This window comes from Nipponia nippon, unplaced genomic scaffold, assembly GCF_047370975.1.
Source record: "Nipponia nippon isolate SJK-2023a ecotype South Korea unplaced genomic scaffold, ASM4737097v1 scaffold_6, whole genome shotgun sequence".
NCBI lineage: Eukaryota > Metazoa > Chordata > Aves > Pelecaniformes > Threskiornithidae > Nipponia > Nipponia nippon.
Genome location: NW_028262380.1, coordinates 35,622,287 through 35,643,162, shown reverse-complemented (window position 1 = coordinate 35,643,162; position 20,876 = coordinate 35,622,287). Strand labels below are relative to the sequence as shown.

At 38.2% G+C, this 20,876-nt stretch overlaps 1 protein-coding gene across 3 annotated transcripts; it reads left to right on the top strand.

The window, feature by feature from the left end:
* The first annotated feature begins 365 nt into the window (after positions 1-365).
* LOC104021299 (coagulation factor XI) lies at positions 366-19,527 on the top strand. Of its 3 annotated transcripts, XM_009474839.2 has the most exons (14): positions 1,234-1,291; positions 5,459-5,621; positions 6,298-6,404; positions 8,005-8,164; positions 8,743-8,852; positions 11,623-11,782; positions 12,577-12,686; positions 12,775-12,934; positions 13,063-13,178; positions 13,566-13,740; positions 15,697-15,872; positions 16,179-16,274; positions 17,674-17,813; positions 19,190-19,527. In XM_009474839.2, the coding sequence occupies exons 1-14, from the start codon at positions 1,234-1,236 to the stop codon at positions 19,343-19,345; spliced, it is 1,887 nt and encodes a 628-aa protein (XP_009473114.1). In that variant the 3' UTR covers positions 19,346-19,527. The 3 variants fall into 3 exon arrangements, with proteins under 3 accessions (XP_087592414.1, XP_087592413.1, XP_009473114.1); XM_087736288.1 differs by lacking the exons at positions 1,234-1,291; positions 8,005-8,164; positions 8,743-8,852 and adding exons at positions 366-504; positions 616-658 and having other exon boundaries at positions 17,674-17,740; XM_087736287.1 differs by lacking the exons at positions 1,234-1,291; positions 8,005-8,164; positions 8,743-8,852 and adding exons at positions 366-504; positions 616-658.
* Positions 19,528-20,876: the final 1,349 nt, after the last annotated feature.

Below are 20,876 nucleotides of genomic sequence, written 5' to 3'. Positions count from 1 at the left end.
TAAGACTACTTGGAAGATGTAGACAGAATAATTTGTGCAAAGTACAGAAAAGGAGGAATAAGAACTTGAACTGATGTTAAAGAAAACAGCGCACAGAATACACAGTTGAAGAATATAGCTGTCTCTATTTATTTGCCAAGGGCATGCCTCAAGAGAATGGTGTAATAGTCAGAAGACATAGGTGATGGTTGTGTCCTCAGTTACAGTAGTTTCATAATGGTGTCATTTACTTGAGTCTGAGTCACTAGTCTTACTGATTTCATGTGGATTTCCCCGCCACCCCCCCCCGCCCCCCCCCCCAGCTCAGGATTTACTCTTGAGATGAATCTCATTCCTTGTTTGTGTAGATTCTTGTGCTAGTAGCAGATACTCTGGCTGTTCCGAACCAAGGATTCACCTTTTATTTTAAAATGTCATCAAGAGGCAGATGCTCAGCTGGTGTAAAACTTGGACATCGATTTCAGTGTGGTCTGGATGATGTACGTTCTGAAAATGTGGCCCAAGGTCAGTAACAATATTGACAGAAAGAGTACCCATTCAAAGTAAATATTAAAGATAAGTTAGCATTGCAAGCATAGTAATATTTAACACAAACTGTTGACTTTTTTTTAGTAGAGCATAAACCTTATCCATTTATCCAGACCTACTGTATGTTCAGGTATGTAATCATCATTCAGTGAAAGGTTTTCATAGCAACAAGACAGTGTATGTTGATCTATTTATGGGTTGTGTTTTGTGGTTAATTTATTTGATTCTTTCACAGCTTAAGCTGTAGCATGTGGGGGGGGAAAAAAAAAAAAAGAAATGGTTTAAAATTCATATATACCAGAAGCAGTGAGAGCGAGTCATTTGTTTGCTACATTGATAATAGTATCCACTTAACTACTAGGACAGTCAGGATTCATAATGACATTTTGATGGAATATTACTTCCAGTCTAAGCAAGAATAAATATTCTGCTGTAAAACGAAGCAGAAATTCTCTAAGTACTTACAAGCTTTATTGCTTCTTGCAACCATAAGTAAAGGACAAACCTTTGTTGCTCTTTTTTATGCTACTTTTTGCATGCCATAACTGCATATCACAGCTATAATTTGTAATTCTCAATGTCATTTTGAATTAATGGTGTAACAGTACAAGTGTAAATCAGTGATATGCTTTGCGGTACTTCATAAAACTAATTATACACCCTTTATTAAACATATCCTAAAGAATGATTTTGTGTTTTTTTAGGATGATTTGGATTTATCAGACTTTTTATTTCATTTTCTTACTTGCTTCCGTTTACAGCGGTAAGTGAATATATAATTCCAAAGATAGGCACGCAGAGCAATGTGGCCCTTCTAGAAGGGGACATGATTGGTAACTGCAGTCTGGTCCTGAGCGAGCTGTCTGATTCTGCTGGGTTGCACTCAGTTATGTTTGGGTAACCCACATAACCCTATTGCCTGACATGGAACTTTCTAATGGGGCTTTACTGACATTGTCCTGCCACCCCGCCATGCTGTCACCTCGCCCAGCACGTACGGGACTGTGCTACAGGCAGTTTTCTCTATCGGACTGAGGCTGCATCCAGCTTGTAACTGTGAAATTAGTGTGATGTTCAGTGTCCTACACCCAACAGCAAGGTAGCAGCTTAGGAAGGGAGTCCTTTGTGGCTGATCGGGGTCCAGGAGTTGGAGTGGTGCCCCGTGCTTTGCTCCAACCTGGTTCCCCCCAGGACAAATTAGAGCTCTAATTTGCAGTAATGAGTGCTGACTGCTGGAGCCTCAGTCCGGCAGTGCTGGGGTAATCTGGCTGCAGAGGAGCCTCAGCCCTTCCCCAGACGCTGCCCTCGGGGTAGGAGGCAGGACTGACGGCCATGGTGCAGGGGCCACTCAGCCCAGGAGCCTCACTGGGGGACAGCAGCTGAGCTTCAGAGCCAACACCCTCTTTTTTTAAATAAACAAACTGCACTTACCTTCAGTCTCACATATTGCCTTTGATTGAAATTACTGATTTAAAAGGTATCTGTGTAACACCTATGTACCATCATGCTTGAAAGAGTATTGCAATAAGTATGAATAACTCCGGAACCAATTGTTTTATCATAAATTATTTTTTAGAATTTTCTTATATGCTGGAAAATTAGTGATTGTGTATGTTTTTCAGCGTCAGTCTGTGTTAATGATTTACCTTGTTCAGTTAGCAAAAGTCAAACTACAAAAACTGCATCGCATTTCCCTGAAGTTCCCTGTACTGATAAATTATAACTAAGACGTAACACAGGTTTATGCTCAGTAATGTATTAACTGTTTTCTCAGAGGACAATTAGGTAACTCAGCTTTTTAGCAAAATCTGTTTGATAAATGTAGTATTATTTAAGGTAATATTTTACATGGATTGAAATCTCAGCAAAACTAAAATCTTGGAACATTTCTGAAGCCTAGGAAACATTTTTATTAAATTAAAGTATTCAGAACTGGCATAGTTTTATATGGTACATTGTTTTACAGCATAAATCAATTCTTTGTGTATTAATTTACACTAGAAGAAGGTAAATAAAATCCAAAATATCTGGTACAGCAAATAATCACAATATTCTTTTCTTTTGACTTTAGAATTTGCTTAGAGTGTTCTAACAGAAAATGCTTTTCTGTTAATGACTAAGTTGAGCAAAGAAACTCTACTGAGAATCTACTGAGCCACTTTCCATCATCTATCAGCAGTCCTGGCTAACCAGGGAGGTCCCAGTAGACTGGAGGTTAGCAAATGTGACGCCTAGCTATAAGAAGGGCCAGAAGGAGGATGCTGGGGAAGGTTATGGAGCAGATCATCCTCAGTGCCATCACGCAGCACATATGGGACAACCAGGGGATCAGGCCCAGTCAGCAGGGATTTATGAAAGGCAGGTCCTGCTTGACTAACCTGATCTCCTTCTAGGACAAGGAGACCTGCTTAGTGGGTGAGGGAAAGGCTGTGAGGCTGTGGATGTTGTCTACCTGGACTTTAGGAAAGCCTTTGACACTGTTTCCCACAGCATTCTCCTGGAGAAACTGGCTGCTTGTGGTTTGGATGACCGTACTCTTCACTGGGTAAAAATCTGGCTGGATGGCTGAGCACAAAGAGTTGTGGTGAATGGAGTTAAATCCAGTTGGTGGCCAGTCACAAGGGGTGTTCCCCAGGGTTCGGTATCGAGGCCAGTTCTGTTTAATATCTTGATCAATGATCTGGATGAGGGGAATCAAGTGCACCCTCAGTAAGTTTGCAGATGACACCAAGCTGGGCAGGAGTGTTGGTCTGCTGGAGGGTAGGAAGGCCCTACAGAAGGATCTGGACAGGCTGGATCGATGGGCCGAGGCCATTTGTATGAGGTTCAACAAGGCCAAGTGCCGGGTCCTGCACTTGGGCCACAACAACCCCATGCAACACTACAGGCTTGGGGAAGTGGGGCTGGAGAGCGGCCCAACAGAAAAGAACCTGGGGGTGCTGGTCAACAGCTGGCTGAATATGTCACCAGTGTGCCCAGGTGGCCAAGAAGGCCAATGGCATCCTGGCTTGTATCAGAAATGGTGTAGCCAGCAGGACTAGGGAAGTGATCATCCCCCTGTACTTGGCGCTGGTGAGGCCACACCTGGAATACTGTTTTGAGCCCCTCACTACAAGAAAAACATCGAGGTGCTGGAGCGCGTCCAAAGAAGGGCAATGAGGCTGGTGAAGGGTCTAGAGCACAAGTCTTATGAGGAGCGGCTGAGGGAACTGGGGTTGTTTAGTCTGGAGAAGAGGAGGCTGAGGGGAGACCTTATTGCTCTCTACAACTACCTGAAAGGAGGTTGTAGCGAGGCGGGGGTCGGTCTCTTCTCCCAAGTAGCAAACGATAGGACAAGGCGAAACGGCCTCAAGTTGCATTAGGCGAGGTTTAGATTGGATATTAGGAAAAATTTCTTCATTGAAAGGGTTGTCAAGCATTGGAACAGGCTGCCCAGGGAATTGATTGAGTCCCCATCCCTGGAGGTATTTAAAAGACAAAAATTAATAAGTGTAGATGTGGACTTGGCACTGCTAGGTTAATGGTTGGATTTGATGATCTTAAAGGTCTTTTCCAACCTAAACTGTTCTATGATTCTATAATAAATACCAATTTTTAGAGAAAGTTCTGGAAAGTATATATACCAGAAAATTTGTATATTTATAAACTACAAATTTTGTATTAACAAGAAATTAACCTTTAAAAGATATTAGCATATCTTGCACATAAGTCTAATAATTCCTTACTTTTTCCTTTTTTTGGGGGTAAATTGTATATTTTACCTATGTGTGGGAAACATAGAATTACCTAAGTATAGTTTATAAACACATTAACAAATAAAATCATCTTATAATATTTTAAAACTGTAAAATCCAATATGATAGTTCCATTTGTTTTCATTTTAAATAGCTTTTGATACTGTACGATAGTTCTATAGTAACAGATTAAGCAGCTAGATAAAATGCTTTCAGTTGGGTTTCCTCAAATTCTGTAAAAATACAGTATTTTCTCTTTATCTTTTAGCTCAGAAAAAGCACTTTTTTAGGTATAGGAATGAAAATCATCATATTTGCTGATTTGCTACCCCTTTGCAGGGCAAAATACAAGAAGAGAGTGGACTTCTCTACAAAGCCAGCCCTCGTGTGTGTTTTAACACAGAGATCTTTCAAAATGAAGGCATTTTTAAGATGGGAACAGGTTGCTGCTTAGGTATCTTCACTGCATAGCTCTGCAGCATGAGTGGGTTTCATTGCAGAGTTCAGTATGGGACTGATGATGAATTCCTGCAGATGCAAGGTGGTAGTTGAGCTCATTTTTATTCTGGGCAGTTCCTGCGACGCTACTCTAACAGTATTTTCTTCATTGTAAAGCAAGTCAGAGGGGGCTCAAGGTGGAGTGTGAGAGAGCAGAAGGTTTATAAAATGCTGGGAACCATTGAAGCTATGCACAGTGGCACCGCCTGTGACTCTGGCCTCAGGGCATCCCTAAACAAAATAGGACTCTCTGCACATACAACTTTCTCTTTTTGGTCTCTGCACTTCCTTCTCCTGGTTTTCCTCTTAATGGTGCTCTGTACTGGTCTCTCTCAGAAGATGCTTCTGCTGCTCCTGAGATTTGCCATGAGAAGGTCCGTTCCCTCTTTGCTGTGCAGATCTGCCTTGTGGCCCGTCCTGCTGCTTGGGCTTCTGCCTTGGCTCAAGCTGCCCTGCTCCAGCATCAGGTACAAGGCAGGGAATGGGGCAAGATGCCCCAGAGTTTTATTTCTGCTGGAGAGCAAAGATGAGACTCTTGGAGGAACTGTGCTACTCAACCCCCTCACCTTCTTCTCCTGCCAAAGGACTGTCTTAAAAGCAAGGTCAATGACAAACAGGAGCAGTGGCTTCACCCTCTCCTGGTGAACTGTGCGTGCTCCCATCTCTAATAATTTATGCATTTTGTTATTCTACATCAGAATGTGTGACTCAGATCTATGAAAATACATACTTCCAAGGAGGAGACCTCGCTACAGTTTTTACACCAAGTGCCAATTACTGCCAAGTAGTGTGTACTTACCATCCTACCTGTCTGCTCTTCACCTATTTGCCAGCGGCATGGACTAAAGATCCGGCAAAAAGGTAAAATGTTCATGTTCATGTGGCTTTTGCTGGTCTCCTGTGATACTTTAAGGAACTCGGTAACATTTTAACAGAACACAGGCACCCAGGGAAAGCTACAGGGTTGCCATGGAAAACAATGTCATCTATCTTTAAAACTGGTGATCTAAAAGAGTATTTGCTTAAATTTGAAAGATTAATTTTGGCAATGCCCAATCTTTCACACTCATATACCAACCCTTTCAAGGAAACAGAACTGACTGTGCACTCCCTCCTCTCTGCCACATATCTATTATTGAGGGACAATGTGAGCAATTTTACCTCTCCAGTGGTACCCGCTACTGTCCCCCATCCTCTCTCTTTAGCATATTTTTCTCACAATTAAGGACTTCAGTAGCCTGAGAGGATGAGGTTGTCCTCACTCTCTATGCCCAGTGTGTTTCTGTCCTCCAAACCCTGGGCTCTGCTTCTCACTTTAATGAGACCTCTTGGAGCTCCCACATACACTCAGTAATCTCATCTGCCACCAGTGCCAACGAAGCAGATACAGATACTACCCTACCTTTCTCCAAATTGCACTTCTTGTCTAAATTTTAACGTTGAGGGATCTTGGACAGCCTGCATTTCACCTGAGAAACAATTATGAAAGTCTATGTTGTACTGCAAAAGCTGTGAATTGCTGCATTTTAAAACACAGGTTTTCCTGCTACTTAAAAGACAGCGATACGGAAATGCTGCCAAAAGTGGATATGGAAGGAGCCATCTCTGGACATTCCTTAAAACAGTGTGACATCCAAATCAGTGGTAAGATACGGTTATTCATGTGTATGCATTTTATACTCTCTATCATGTAGCAGATGTTAGAAAATTAGCATTTTGAAAAAAATTAATAGAATCAGGGAAGCAGCCAAGCAGTGACTTGTGTGTTCTTTGCCAGATCTCTTTCAAACACAGCTTACAAAATCTTCCACTGGTTTCACCCTTCAGCCCCAATTATCCACCACTGAGGCTCCCCAGATGAAGTAACAGAGAAATTATGCTCCTGCAGTCACTATTTCATTTGCTAGAGGCAGATGGGAGCACATGCTTTAACTGGTAGCTCCAGTTCTAAAGATTAATTTACTACTACAATTCCACTCCAGCAAGCTGCTCATACAGCGTGTGTGACCCTGCTTTATAATTTGGTAGAGCAGATGCCCAGCAAAGCAGAAGTGCATAGTCACAAAGTGATGTTGCTACTTTCATGATTCTATGTAATAATTTACTAGCAGCTCCATCTTTTAGTGTATGCGTGCTATGCACAGAATCTTAGTGTCAGCATGCCATACCTGTGAGTTATCAGCAGACATATTTAAAGCCTATTAAATGTGTTGTTTTAAATATGTTTTAAACTTGTGCCATCATCATGATGTCATTAAGAGGAGATCAGCTTTAAGCATAGCATGGTACTGCAGAAAAACAGAATAAGGAAGTATATATTTATTCGCTTCCTGACTTTGAGGTCAAATAATGTCTTACAGATGTCATGCTAATTCTTTAGTTTTATTGGTATAGCACCTCAATACGCCAGGGCTAAATGGGTCTTACTTTATGCAAGTTCTCCATTGCAGCTATTGACAAATCGGTTGTGCTTGCTTTTCCTTGCCACTTGCCTTTCAGAGCAGCCAGGACTTTTAAAAGCCCTTTCCTGCCAACATCCTGTTGCATTTATATTTCTGAGTATCTTTGGCCCAGCAAAATAGATTTCAGTGGGATGTTATTCTTTACATTATATAAACTAACTGATATCACTGGAGTTACTCCAGAATCAGACTAATGTCCCTAAAATGAAAATCTACCCATATATGTGTAAAAGCCCCACCAATTGTTGGCTGACTTGTGTTCTGTGAAGAGACCTTACTGACCATGAGGCAAAACCTGCGTCGGGGAAAGCTATTTCAAACCACACAGTCCTGATTCTCCCTCTGTGGAGTGTAAATAAAATCTTCTGACTCAAATGGGAGATGTCTGTTGCTTATGAGGACAGAATTTGCCTTTTAAACTGCTCTATGAGTTGGGAAACGGGAAAGTAGGTTTTAGTGTTAATCCTGAGTTCTTGCTTTGATTAATGTCATCATGGTCTCAGCCATAGTGGTTAGAGCTGCTCTCTCATGTAGGCAAAGGCACAGTCAAAGTCTGCCAGTTTTTTCCTCTGCCATGTGGTACTGTACTATATACCTACACTTCTGATTTTCTTACTAGAAGTATATGTGGAATATGATGTAACTGAAGTGAGCGTGGGACGTGGAATCTGGATTATGAGGGCTGTGTCATGCAAACTGCTATCTTTTGGGCAGTTTGCGGTGTGGGATGGGGAAAAGAATAGAAGCGTGTTTTCAGAACTTGGTCTCTCTTTTTTTCACAGCTTGCAGCCCAGATGTCCACATAGGCCTGGATATGGAAGGGAAAATTTATGATGTTACTATGGCTGACAGCTATCAACAGTGTCAAAAAACATGTACCAATGACAACCATTGTCATTTTTTTACGTATGCCTCAGAAACTTTTCACAATGCAAGCTTTCGGTAAATACAGGTTTCATCCCTTTCTGTGGGCAACACTCTGCTTTAGTAGAGTAAATCTCAGAGCAGTCTAAGGTGCGAGAATATTCAAGGAAATGATTTTTCCTTGACTTGCTGTTCTTGCAATGTTTATTCAAACTTACAGATAGGAAAATGTCTGTAGTAAATTAGCTTTCATTTGTCCATCGGTAAGAAATACAAACTTGATTATCATAGCACTGAAAAAAATTAAAATCCTCTGTAGATATTGAAATGCAAATTATATTGGTAGATGTGCAGCATTATTGCTCTGTTAAATCTTGCTGTGCTTATTGCTCTGAAAATAGCATCAGCAGAGCAGCCAGAGAAATTCTTCCATTTTTGTCAAGCTTATTTTTGAGCTGTTCATCTGCTCAATTTTACAAGTTAAACATTGTTCAGCTAGCTCTGTTCCTTATTTGAAGATTGTTCTGGAGATTGGAGATTGCTCTGGCCCATAGCCAAAACATGGACTGTGGTAGGAATTACGGGGCCAGGAGGATGGTGTAAACCAAGGAAGATGGCCTGTTGTCTTACCACTTTCTTTATTCTTTGTCACTCAGTAAAAAATGCTTCTTGAAACATACCAGTATAGGAACTCCAACCAGCATAAAGGTGCTTGATGAGGTTGTGTCTGGATTCTCTTTAAAGCCATGCCAGCTTTCTGAAATAGGTAACTATTTAAAATCTCTGATTCAGTTTAGTTTCAAGGGTTATGGATGACGAGGTGCAGTCTCTCTCTGACATCTCTGAATGTTTCATTATGTGAAAGAGTTCTAATATAAACTTATTCTTGCAAATACAGTTAGTACTCTCAGGCACAAAGGAGGTTCAGATCTTTTTAGTTTTTCCATTTTATCATTTGTCTTACAAAACCAGCTGCCTGTTTGAAGAGCTAAAACGTTCTTTCATAAGATTAGCTTGATGAAATTGCATGTTATCTTTGTACCGTGGATACAAAAATGAAAGATAAAATCCCATCAAAGTCAAAGATCGGGAGGAATATAAAGATTTCTAAATTCTGTTTGTATACTGTGCATGAACTTAGAAATTTTTAATGAAGACCTGCGGCTTTGCAATACAACTGGCTAATATGAAGGGATGTATTCTGTGTTTTGCGGGTGATTTGTGATGAAAGCAGTATCTGTGCTTGTTCCCGCAGTTATTACTCAGGCAAAACTCTCAAGAGTGCAAGTGTATGATACCTTCTTATTCTCAATTGAAGCATCTTTCACTTTTTTCTCCCCCCCTCCCCCCCCCCCCCCCTTTTTAAAAATCTACCTCCACCTAGTCTTACTGTGCGGTATTTTCCCTTCTTAATGGTGATGATGTTCTGCTTTGATATAGCCTTATTTTAGCTCACAGATAAACTAGTTTTCCCATAGAAATCACATTTTCTAGAGACTCTGCATCTTTTTTTTCTATATCAATGTTTTCTTCAGACGCTGCTACTACTAGACGCTGTAGGAATAATCTTTGGAAACTATTGAAAACGTTGTTTTGTTCAGATCTTAACAACGAAGACACTTAAAGAAAAATGAAGTGTGAGGAATAAAAAAGGGAAGAAAAATTTTTGTAAAGGGAAGAAAAATTTTTGTAAAGGGAAGAAAAAGTTTTGTAAAGAGAAGAAAACAATTTGGCTAGTCCCTCACTATGTGAATGAGAGAGAATGGAGGGAAGAATTTTTTTTCCCCAAACTCTTGCACTAAGATGTACTAGAGACACATATATTCATGATTAGAAGAAAAATCACAGTATTCAGGAGGGTCCTGCTCACAGACTTGAGAAGAATCTCAAGAGCTGTAGCATATGCACAAACAATATGATTTTAAGTTAAAAAATAATATCAAAAGCCATTTGAGACTTTATCAAAGACATTTATGGTCTATGACAGTGGTGACATGGCAGTAATGATCCATCACAAATTAAATCAGAATTTCTGAAAACATGTGAAGATCAACCTTCTTCCTACCTGTCTTTCCTTGCTTTCTGTGTCTTGCGAGAAAGGCAAGAGGAGAGAGAGAGAAGGAATAAAATCATGGGATCATAAAAGCCTAGACAGTACTATTGAATCAAGAGGTCATCTAAGGAGGTTATCTGTCCTAATGCAAGACAGATCAGCTATGCTTGTCCAGACAGAGATTTGTTAAATGTAGTCATAAAATCTCAATACCACCTTCTGCCTTGTTGTGTTGTAAATATCTGAAATAGGTTTTTTCGAATATTTGTTGTAGTGTTTTTCTTGAGGTCGTTGAATATTGAACAAACCAAATGATCACTGAACATGACCATTGAGATCATGGGTTAGCTTCCCTAAACTTCCAGATCCACATTTGTGCTTTAAACATAATTTCCTTTAGGAACTATCCATTCTCCTGAACCCTATTTGCCCTTAACATGGGATCTTATCAGAGTTAATTGACCCTTATTTTCCAGTCTCCTGATTTTTTTTACTGTTCTTATTGTGTAATTACTGTCCAGTATTGTTGTCCTTTCATGCTTATGGTTTTTTTTTTTTAAAACCTCATCAAATTAACAGGAGTCACATTAAGCTCTACCTCTCCCTTTTACTGTTTTTCCCTTTCTGTAGTAAGTTGTTCCCATATATTTCCACAACTCATTGGGTAGCGTCAACTTGGCTGCTGTACTTTCTCAGCAGCTGAAGTTCTCTGCTGCCACCAAGTCCTGTGTTTTGGATCATTTCACTATTTTTACTGTCTTTACAGCTTGATAATTTCAAGAAACCTCCTCCTTGCTGGTGCTTTCTTTTTTCCTCTTTTTATTGTTGCACTGGGACTTTAACTAGGACTTCAAGTATATCTGGAGAAGGCAACTCATTCTTCTCTTTCTAAACATACTAGTGCTTCCTGTAACTTCTCTATCCATAGTCGGGTTCTGTGAATTATCCTACCAAGCCTCTGTTATGTTATTTTGGTCATGCCAGAGGGCAAACTGTATGTTACTCCTGCTTATTCTGCCTACTTTTTGAATAGCATTTAATAAAGTGTTAAGAGGATTATCCCATTATTTGTCTTCTAGTCTTCCCATGATCCTCTTAGATATGCCCATTACCTTAATTATTTTAGGCTTTGCCTAGATTACCATGATCTATTCCTAACTGTGGATTTGTACACTGATCTCCACTGTTCCTAATTTCAAGCCTTCCCTATTAGATTAGCAAATCTGTATTCTAACATGTCATTTCTCTTCTTCTCTATATGAACCTTATCCCTGCTCAATAGTCCTCTCCATGATTTTACACACTCAAAAAATCGCCGTAAGAAATAGTTTTTGGTTAAAATGTGGTGTTATCTTTCCAGCTTGTCGGTCACAAAGGAAGGAAAATGTGAATAAGGATAGAAATTAATAAACTGTAAACCTTAATATTCTGATGACATAATAAAATCTTTGGAATTTTGATATTTTGTTCTTGTTTTATACAGATTGTCAAATGGATATTTTTGAAGATCAAGAATTTTCAGGAATGAATATTACAAGTTTTTTCACTCCTGATATCTCTGTCTGCCAAACTACTTGTACATATTTTCCAAAGTGCTTGTTCTTTACATTCTTTACCAGGGAATGGCAAATAGAGTCCCAGAGGTGAATATGACAACTAACTTTAATTCTCTAAGCAATTTTTTTTTTTAAAAAAAAGCACACAGTCTTTTTTTAGCCACTGTTTTCTTACACTTATGGAAATTTTTGTTGAAAGGCTATTTTAGTAAAGCACAGCTTTTTATGTTTTGTATTCATAAGTTTATAATTTCCTGTGGGCATTTAATCTGTTCTCCAGTGTGATCAGTTGTTTTGTATTGCGGCTGCATATCTGGTGTTAATTTGAAGAGAGTTATACGCATCAAAGAGACAGTGAGCCTCCAGATTGCTTTAAAGACTTAAAGCTGAACTTTATGAAATTATCAAAAGAGTCACCTGGTTTCCTAGCAGTATTAAGTCATTTACTTGAAAAAAATTTCGATAAAGTTAACGGGTTTAAAAATGTTTCTATTGAGCTTCCTTCTTTCATACTTAGTATTAAGAATAGTTAAAAATCTACATTCCACACAAAACAGAAGAATAAAGTTTCAAAGGAATTTCAGGGAGAAGCAAAGCTGAGATGGCATATATCATCTAAAGTCACCTCTTCTACCTATGTATAAATACTGTACAACCTTTAGTAATAGAGTCATATGCAATTTTACAAAACTACAAAACCCCCCTCAATTTAGTGAGAACCAGTAAACTTAGTGAACGCGTTTTCATACGAAGTACTTTTACAGAGAGAGACTTGGGAGAAAAAACACATTTAAGAAAGAACCTTCCCTTATCAGTACCTAAATAATCAATTTTAGGATGTGAGAACAGATTTAGTTATTGTAAAAATGTTTTCATTTTAGAAATCTTTGCCTTCTGAAGACATCAACAAGTGGGATACCAGAGGCACTTATATCACGACAAAATGCTGTATCAGGCTTTGGTCTCCTAAATTGCAGAAGATCCTTTCCTGGTAAACCATAAATTACAATAAAAATGCTAATTTTGAATTAATCAAATCAATAGACTTTCTGATGCTTGGAATGCACTCATTCTTACAGCCTGTAATTCTCGCACTTACACGCATATGAATTTTTTGGGAGATGAACTTAATGTCACTTATACGAAAGGACACAGAGCCTGTCAGCAGGTTTGCACAGACGTGATCCGCTGCCAATTTTTTACCTACTTTCCCCTCCAAGATTCATGCAATGAGGAAAGGTGAGATGTATTTTTTTTAAAATGTTCAAAGATTGCTGAAATAATCATTCTGTGGACTTGATGAAGGGGAAATGTATGTTCTGCATAAAAAAAGTACAAACTGAATCTTTGCATTAATTCATTGGCAGAAAGTGTGAGTGTCACCTAAGAATGTCCTCAAACGGATCTCCAGTGGAAATAGTACATGGGCCAGGAAGGATCTCTGGATACTCACTAAGATTATGTAAAAAAAAAGCCAGTACTGGTAAGTAAAACTTCTTTCACATAAAAGAGACAGTGCTTAACTGATTTCAGTACAGGAAGCCAAAACCTCCTCGCCCCCCTTCTTTTTTTTTTTTTTTCTTTTTTTTTTTTTAATTGGTTTCATTGTCCTAATGGGACACCTTGTGAAGTTAGTGTTCTGAAAAAGTGAGGTTGGCCAGGTCTGCACACTGTAAACACCAACAGTAGCACTGTGAACTTGGTTTTAATAAACTTTATGATCATAAGTCATACAGAGATTAGAATGTATCATGTATCACCTTCTTTGCAGTAGATCAGTCCCTATTCAGGGATCAGCAGTAGTCTCATCTTCATTTTTCATTGCTGAGTGCAAATTATCTTTAAGCACACTTTTAAATTATTTCTATAGTGTGTATGCAGCATTCTGCAAGAACTATTAGGATCGTTGGAGGGACAGACTCTTCCCCTGGTGAATGGCCGTGGCAAGTCAGCTTGCACGTGAAGTTGTCTCGTCAGAGACACCTCTGTGGGGGCTCTATCATCAGCAACCGGTGGATTCTTACAGCTGCTCACTGTGTCATGAGGTGAGGCCTAAATGTAAATGTACGAATGAAACCAAAAATTTTGTCCAGCATGTGAGATAAGTTGAGATCTACCTTTCAGAAAAATAAAAATAAGGACTAGAATAAAATAAACTGGTTTAGTGTAATCAAAAGGCAAACTTCTAAGGTAGACTATTCATATCCTTACATAACTGGAACTCCATACTTTGTCCCTTTGTAAGATGCTAAATTATTTTAATGCATCTAGAAGATGGAATTCTAAAGCAGACATCAGATACCTACAGAAACTTAGACATTCTCATGCAACGTAAGCTTTTTCTTTCTGTAATACCATATCATCTATCAAGGAAAATCTGTTGCTAGGTTATTCCATTTCATAAACTTCAAATTACTTATCTCAGAGATTTCTCCGTGGCACTTAGGAAATGGTTCTAATCTGATAGCTTCAGCAGCAGGATGCTCAATAAGTTAACTGATTTGACCAGGACACAAAATAAATCTCCGTGGGGGTCCAGTTAGGCTGCTTCTGGTACCTGAGCTACCTACATCTGCATTACATGAAACATCCAGATCCCAATTGTCCTGGTTTCCCTTTAACAGTTTGGGTTTTTTTTTTCAAATTCTATCAATAAGTCAATACCCTATTTTTAATACAGATTTAAGCTGTAAGAACAACATTTAAAGCAGCCAATACCTCAGACATTGCTAATTTGCACTGACGCATATAGTCTGTATTGTTAATCAAATTACCATCAGATTTGGGTCATGAAATTACTTGTGTTGTGAAGAGCTGATTTAATTGTCATGCAGATGATTAATTTCCTTTGTTAGATTGTCATCACCTGTAAAGCAGGTTATCCTGTCACTTACAGAGTGAAAAGTGTAAAGTTACAATGCAGTCTGATGGGAGAAAAGGGACAGGTAACGGATAAAATGCTTCAAAGAAGAGGGTGTTGACCCGGCAACATGGTCCAAAATCAGGCATTTTTACTCACACCGTGTAGTATGTTACTCATTATTGGTTTTGCATGGAATAGCATTGCCAATATTTTGCCTCCAGTGGCAAACTTTTGTAAAAGTGGTTAACCTCTCTAAAAAACCCTATATAAAAAATATCATTCTCTACCCCCTATCCAGTGTAGAAGTTACCAGTATTATAAAAGGCAAAGGGAAAGGATATCCTTGGAAAATAAAAAAAGCAGACTTTGTTAATTAGAAATTATTAAGCCTAACTAATATTTATGAATTCATACATAAATTCTTTAAAATTTTTGGAAAGTTTATTCAAGACAAGTTTTGCACCTACTTCATTGCATGTACCAAAACTTCTAGGTTGTCTTAGGGGTAGAATATCACAACGAAATACCCCTTAAACTTAGTCAAAGTAAAGTTGAAATCATAAAGATCAACTGGAACTTTTCATGTAGGTCTATGTTATTACGCTTTCTAATCTATATTTACATAGCTAGTGTCATTTTCCTAACAAATAAGTGTCAGAATAGACTCTACTTGAATTTATATTCCCAACTCTATTTTAATTACTAGAAAAGCTGTTGTGTTGGAATGAATGGAAAGAATCTCATTTACTACTTCAGGGCTTGCATTAGGCCCTTGAAAATTAAAAAAAAAAAAAAGAAAAGAAAAAAGGAGATGAGAAAAAAAAGAAGATGAAAGAAGGCAGAAGGGATGGGAGGATGAAGAAGGATCAGGACAATGAGTCTGAACATAAAGGAGAGAGAAAACTGACATGGGGATGAAAATAGGAATAGGGAGAGGAACAGAAAGAAGTAGTGGAGGGAATGGATAAAATGAACCTTTTTTTAGTTTTGAGACTGTAAAAATAAAAAATGGAAAGAATAACCTCAGTGTTGTTCACTGTACACTCAGGAGTAACGGAAGATGTTGGCATCTGCACACAAACTCTAAATCAGTGCAAATCTTTTGCCACAGACTGACTGTTTGTCTTTTTTCCCTCAGTCTTGAGAATCCCAAGATTTGGCGTGTTTATGCTGGTATTTTAAAACAATCAGAAATAAATGAGGATACACCCTTCTTCAAAGTGGAAGAGATTATTGTTCACCCTCAGTATCAATACGCACAGACTGGATATGACATTGCTTTAATGAAACTTGATAAGCCTATGAACTTTACTGGTATGTAGCGTATTTCAGAGGAATTCTGAAAATGTGCAGGGTGACACAGGGCTGGCATTAGTATGGCAGTGCATGACACCTGGGCTGGCTTCCTTTAATATGCAGTTACTGGGTTTGAGGAGAATCTTATTCTGTTGGCTTTGAAAAGAAAATGGGTGGCTTTTACTTATGTGACTGGAATGATATATAGTGTAAGGGACAAAGCATAACAGGTTGGCTATCATCAGGGGTCATGTAGGTGCCCACAAAACCTTAATGTTGCAGTTGTATCTGCTGGTTAAACTAGTATTTTTAATCATATTTTAGATCTTCAACTACCTATTTGCCTGCCATCAAAAGAAGACGCTAACATACTTTATACCGACTGTTGGGTAATTGGATGGGGTTTCAGAAAAGAAAAAGGTACAGATAAATATTTAAACAGTGAGTTCTTGTATTAGCAAAATTCATATGGTTAAAAAAAACCAAAACTGTCCTGCCCTTTTTTTTTTTTTTTTTTTTTTTTCAGAAAACCCCCTTCTTTTTTAAAAGAATATTCTACTGTGTTCTTGGCTACCATTATTGCTATCTGGCCAGCACTGTAATATAATTCTTAATTAGAATCTACTTCTATTAAGACATCATAAAACATATATGAAAGATGTATGATATGATCATTAAATAACTCCATGCTCTGACACAAAAATTAGATTTTATAAATTGTTTGATTCAATAATTTGAAATATGTAAGAATGCAACCTTAAATATATCCTGTACAGCCCTCAAATGCTTTTCCTTGGACTCTAGCTTAATCTACTGGCAAAACCTAGTATATATCTGGAACGCACAAGCCTTTTCATGCTCCCAGCTGAAAAAAGCCAACAGACTTATCACTGAACTCTGAGGTTTTGAGTTAGAGTCTGCACATAACGCATGGGTTTTTTTTGTGTGATTGTATTCATAGGACTTTAGAAATCGGAGATTGAAGTATGTTGCTTTTATGATTCTGAAGGCTGATTATAAACAATGCCAATGACTTTTGTGTTTTGATAGTAGATGGGGTCTGAATTACTCTGATTTTATATGGAGGTAGGCCAAATAGCTGTTAATTATCAAAGTCTGTTTTTACATGTATTTATTTATATACACTATATATTTATTATTTATACACATATTTTTATATGTAATATTTATGTGTGTGTGTATATATATACACACACACCTATTTAAACAGTGTCCTTTCCTTTATACACCTTCCTATTTGAAGGTTAGTGTTCAATTTGAAATCTAACAAATTTAGGCAGATATTGTACAGGCTAATTTCTTCTGTTAATTTGTAAGAAAAGGCTGCTCTCAAATACTCTTATTTACTCTATGTGCAAATTTCTCCATCCTGTAAACTACTAGGGCATGGAGCAGCAGAGATTTGGCAACTGGGAGATTCCAAACTTATTGTAACACATTTCTAAGAAATAATTGTTAATAACACAAAGGAATGCTCTTAATGGGAGGACAGGTTCCAAGGGCCAATGTCCTGAAAGCCATACTCATACACGGATTCGTTGCAAATCACAAGGGAATTTTGAAGCTTGCCCAGTCATGAGACATAAAATGGCATTATAAAACATTCAAATTAGTAGACAATTCACATTGTTTACTAACACAAAAAAAAGGATAATCAGTGTCATGAACATCTAACAACACTCTAAAAGCAGTGGCCTCCAACTTTGTAGTATCATTGTATGGGGATTTCTAGAGTTTTATTTTAACTTTTATTTTGCTAGAAGCAAACATGTCTCTGTTCATACCGCCTATTACATAGGTCGTGTAGAAGATATTCTTCAGAAGGCTACTGTTCCCCTCATGTCAAAAGAGGAATGCCAGGCAAGGTACCGGAAGCGCAGAATAGGTGACAAAGTGATCTGTGCTGGCTATGATGAAGGTGGAAGGGATGCTTGTAAGGTAACGAAAAGAAGTAGTATATAGTCATATATTCCATCATTTGTTCAAATATTTAATTGAATACTATAATTATTTTTTTAATAGCCATTAGAAAAATATGGTCATCAATAGAGCTGTTGATTCACTTGTCACTTTTGCATGTCAAAAGCACTGAAAATCAAGGTAGATGCAAAACATTTTGTATGTGACATTAAAATCCATAGGCATAGATTCCATGGATAAGAAGCTCTGAGTGTGTATATATATCTTTTATCCATTTAGGGAATAAAACAGTATTCCTTCAGAGTATCAGAAATCCAAAGAGAGCAAGTATAGTATCTCAAAGCATTTCTCCAATAAAAGCAGATTTCCGATGTGATGTTTTTATTTCTTGACATGAAATACAGTACATGAAAGCTTATTTTAAAGCATCCACTGTGTACAAACCAGAAGGGAGGGTGCTAGCAATGCTATTAAAATGCATGGGGAATGGAAGGCTAGAGACAACCTGAGCAGACTGGTCTGTTCATTATTAGAATCGAAAATGTCACAACAGGGTGTGTTCAGTGAGTCAAATTCTCTGCTTGAGTGTAAACTCATGCACTTCCATTAATTTAAATATTCTGAGTTAATTTATGCAAGAAGCAAATAGTCTGATTAGTAAGATTAAATTCTCTGCCAAATACAGTATTTTCACCTTAAGTATTTAACAGTTAACATTTTTATGTTAGAATGTTACTGTTACTATGATCGATATTGAGTAGGAATAAAAGTACTTGGAGCTGGGAAGCAATTTTTTCTCTATACCAATTAAGCTTACTTTATCAGTGTACCAGAACATGGAGATGCTGTTTTATAAAAATAACTATTTTTATTGTCTCAACAACTTGTAACAGCTACACTAAAGAACCTTATGTTCAGAAAGATCAGTTAGGAATAGGAAAAGAAAACAGAGACGTGTTTTATCCTGAGGGGGACAGACTCACTCAAACAAGATAAGCCACGTGGAGTTTGTGTACTAAACCCAAGGTCATAAGAGAAAACATTGGCAAATTTACTGTTTTTCTCACTTGCATATGTAGTCTTCATTGGGTTTTAAATCAGTGTATGTAGATAAATTAAAAAACAAACCAAACCAAACCAGTAGTTTTGAACCTTCACGGGAAGTGGAAATTATCTGCAATGCGTGGAAAGTATTTAGAAGTCAATTTACTAGAAAACCAGAAAACCTGCTTCAGTACTCTGTTAATTAGCCTTAAGCGGAAGTGATTGAAATCTAGGCCGTTATGCTGGTGTTAATGCTGAATGATGCTGATTTTAATCAAGGCTTTCTTTGAGAAAAAAATACTGATGAAAGCTCTTCCTTGCGTGCTCTGTCTTTTTCTCCTGTGACATAGGGAGATTCAGGAGGGCCGCTGTCATGCAAGCACGAGGAGGTGTGGTATCTGGTGGGCATCACCAGCTGGGGTGAAGGGTGCGCTCGCCCCAGGCAGCCAGGTGTCTACACAAAAGTTGCTGAGTATTCAGACTGGATTCTAGAAAAAACTACATAGCACGAGAGTTACCTACTGGCTCAAAGTGATGGCGTGGAATAATAACCCTAGGAGCAGTGTGATGAAGTGTATTAGTGTTTTTCAAATGGTGTTTCTTGCTAGCCTGGAATGTAAAAGACTTGATTACAAAAATAGAAAAGCAGGAATGAATGAACTTTGCCATTACTAAATAAAAAGCAGTAATGAAAATAAACTCTGTGGTCACTGATTTGGCAGAAAAAAAGAATATGACCCATTGATTTCTTCTGTCCTTGCTAGCACAAAATGGGAGTGGATGAGGTTGCAGGGCATGTATAGACCTGGGAGCTGGGAACTGCTTCTGACTTCTGAAGTTTGGACACAGCAATGGAGATTTCCCTCTCTTGTCTGAATTTGGTTGAAATGGGCCAACCAGTTTACAAACTTACTAAGGGGCTTGGGGAAGGGAAGCTGAGGCAGAGCGAAGCCTATAGAGTTGTATAAACCTTGTTTCCTTAGGGAATTAGCCAAAAAAGTGGCAGTACAAACTGAGAAAACAAGACCAGAGGGCTTGGCAAGCTCTTCAGTAACAATTTTGCAAGTATGGTAACAGCGCTGTCTTTCACTTACATTATTCTAATTTCTGTGGAAAGTTTTGTGGTAAGAATGATAATGTGGGTCTCCTTCCCTTGAAGCAGAATATCCAGAAAATCGATAAAAGAATCATCCCCTTTAGAGACATCATAAAGACCATGTCATTGGTCTTTAGCACAATGCATTTTTATTTTCCAGATCCCTAGCTCTCCTTGATTAAAGAAACAGCTTTCTCCTTTTCCTTTTTTCTCCTTTTTTCCTTTTATCCTTTCTCCTTATTTTGTGTCAGGTAGCAAATATGTCTCGTGGACAAAATTAACACTAGTGTGAGAAACAATAGTCAAAAATTTATTACTTTCCCATAGTAAGAGGCAGCATTTCACATGGAATCAGAAAGGAAGACACAGGACTTAGCATTGTCTTTGCTGCACTCCATGAGCTTGTTTCCTAATCATCTACATTACCTTAATTCCTGAAAATATGTTCAAGAGCGCTACTCATAATTGCCACACACTCACACTGGGTATGTTGTGGAGGTAAACAGCAGGAATGGCTTTACAAGTAAATGAGGTCATGAAAATTAGAAATTAAACATGTCAAATTTATGGGAGAAAACAATCAACCTGCTGAAAACTACTTCTGTGTTTAATTTTTTGATGCTTTATTTGCAAATAACATGGAGGAAAAATGTAATTCCACAAGTACTAGCTTACAAACAGTTGTATCTGTGCCTAAGTGTCCAAAGAGCCCCTGGGGTCAGCGTGCTTCTTGGGGTGTGCAGTGCTAAGCTGACCGCAGTCAACACACCTGAAATTCCAAAGCTGTATTCAAAGGCTGGGGGTTTGGTTTCGTTTGTTTGTTTGTTTTAAAGAATCAAAATTCAAACCAGGGATGAAAACAGTTGACATGTAACAGGAGGAGAGAGGGAATGGTGCTGCTGCAGGCACATCTTGGGAAAGAAGGGTGCTGCCTTCCCTCC

Coding starts and splice junctions, on each gene's coding strand:
- LOC104021299 (XM_009474839.2), top strand. CDS start 1,234: ATGATTTGGATTTATCAGACTTTTTATTTCATTTTCTTACTTGCTTCC. Junction 11,783..12,576: donor TGGCAAATAGAGTCCCAGAG/GTGAATATGACA, acceptor TTTTCATTTTAG/AAATCTTTGCCTTCTGAAGA. Junction 12,935..13,062: donor GATTCATGCAATGAGGAAAG/GTGAGATGTATT, acceptor ATTCATTGGCAG/AAAGTGTGAGTGTCACCTAA.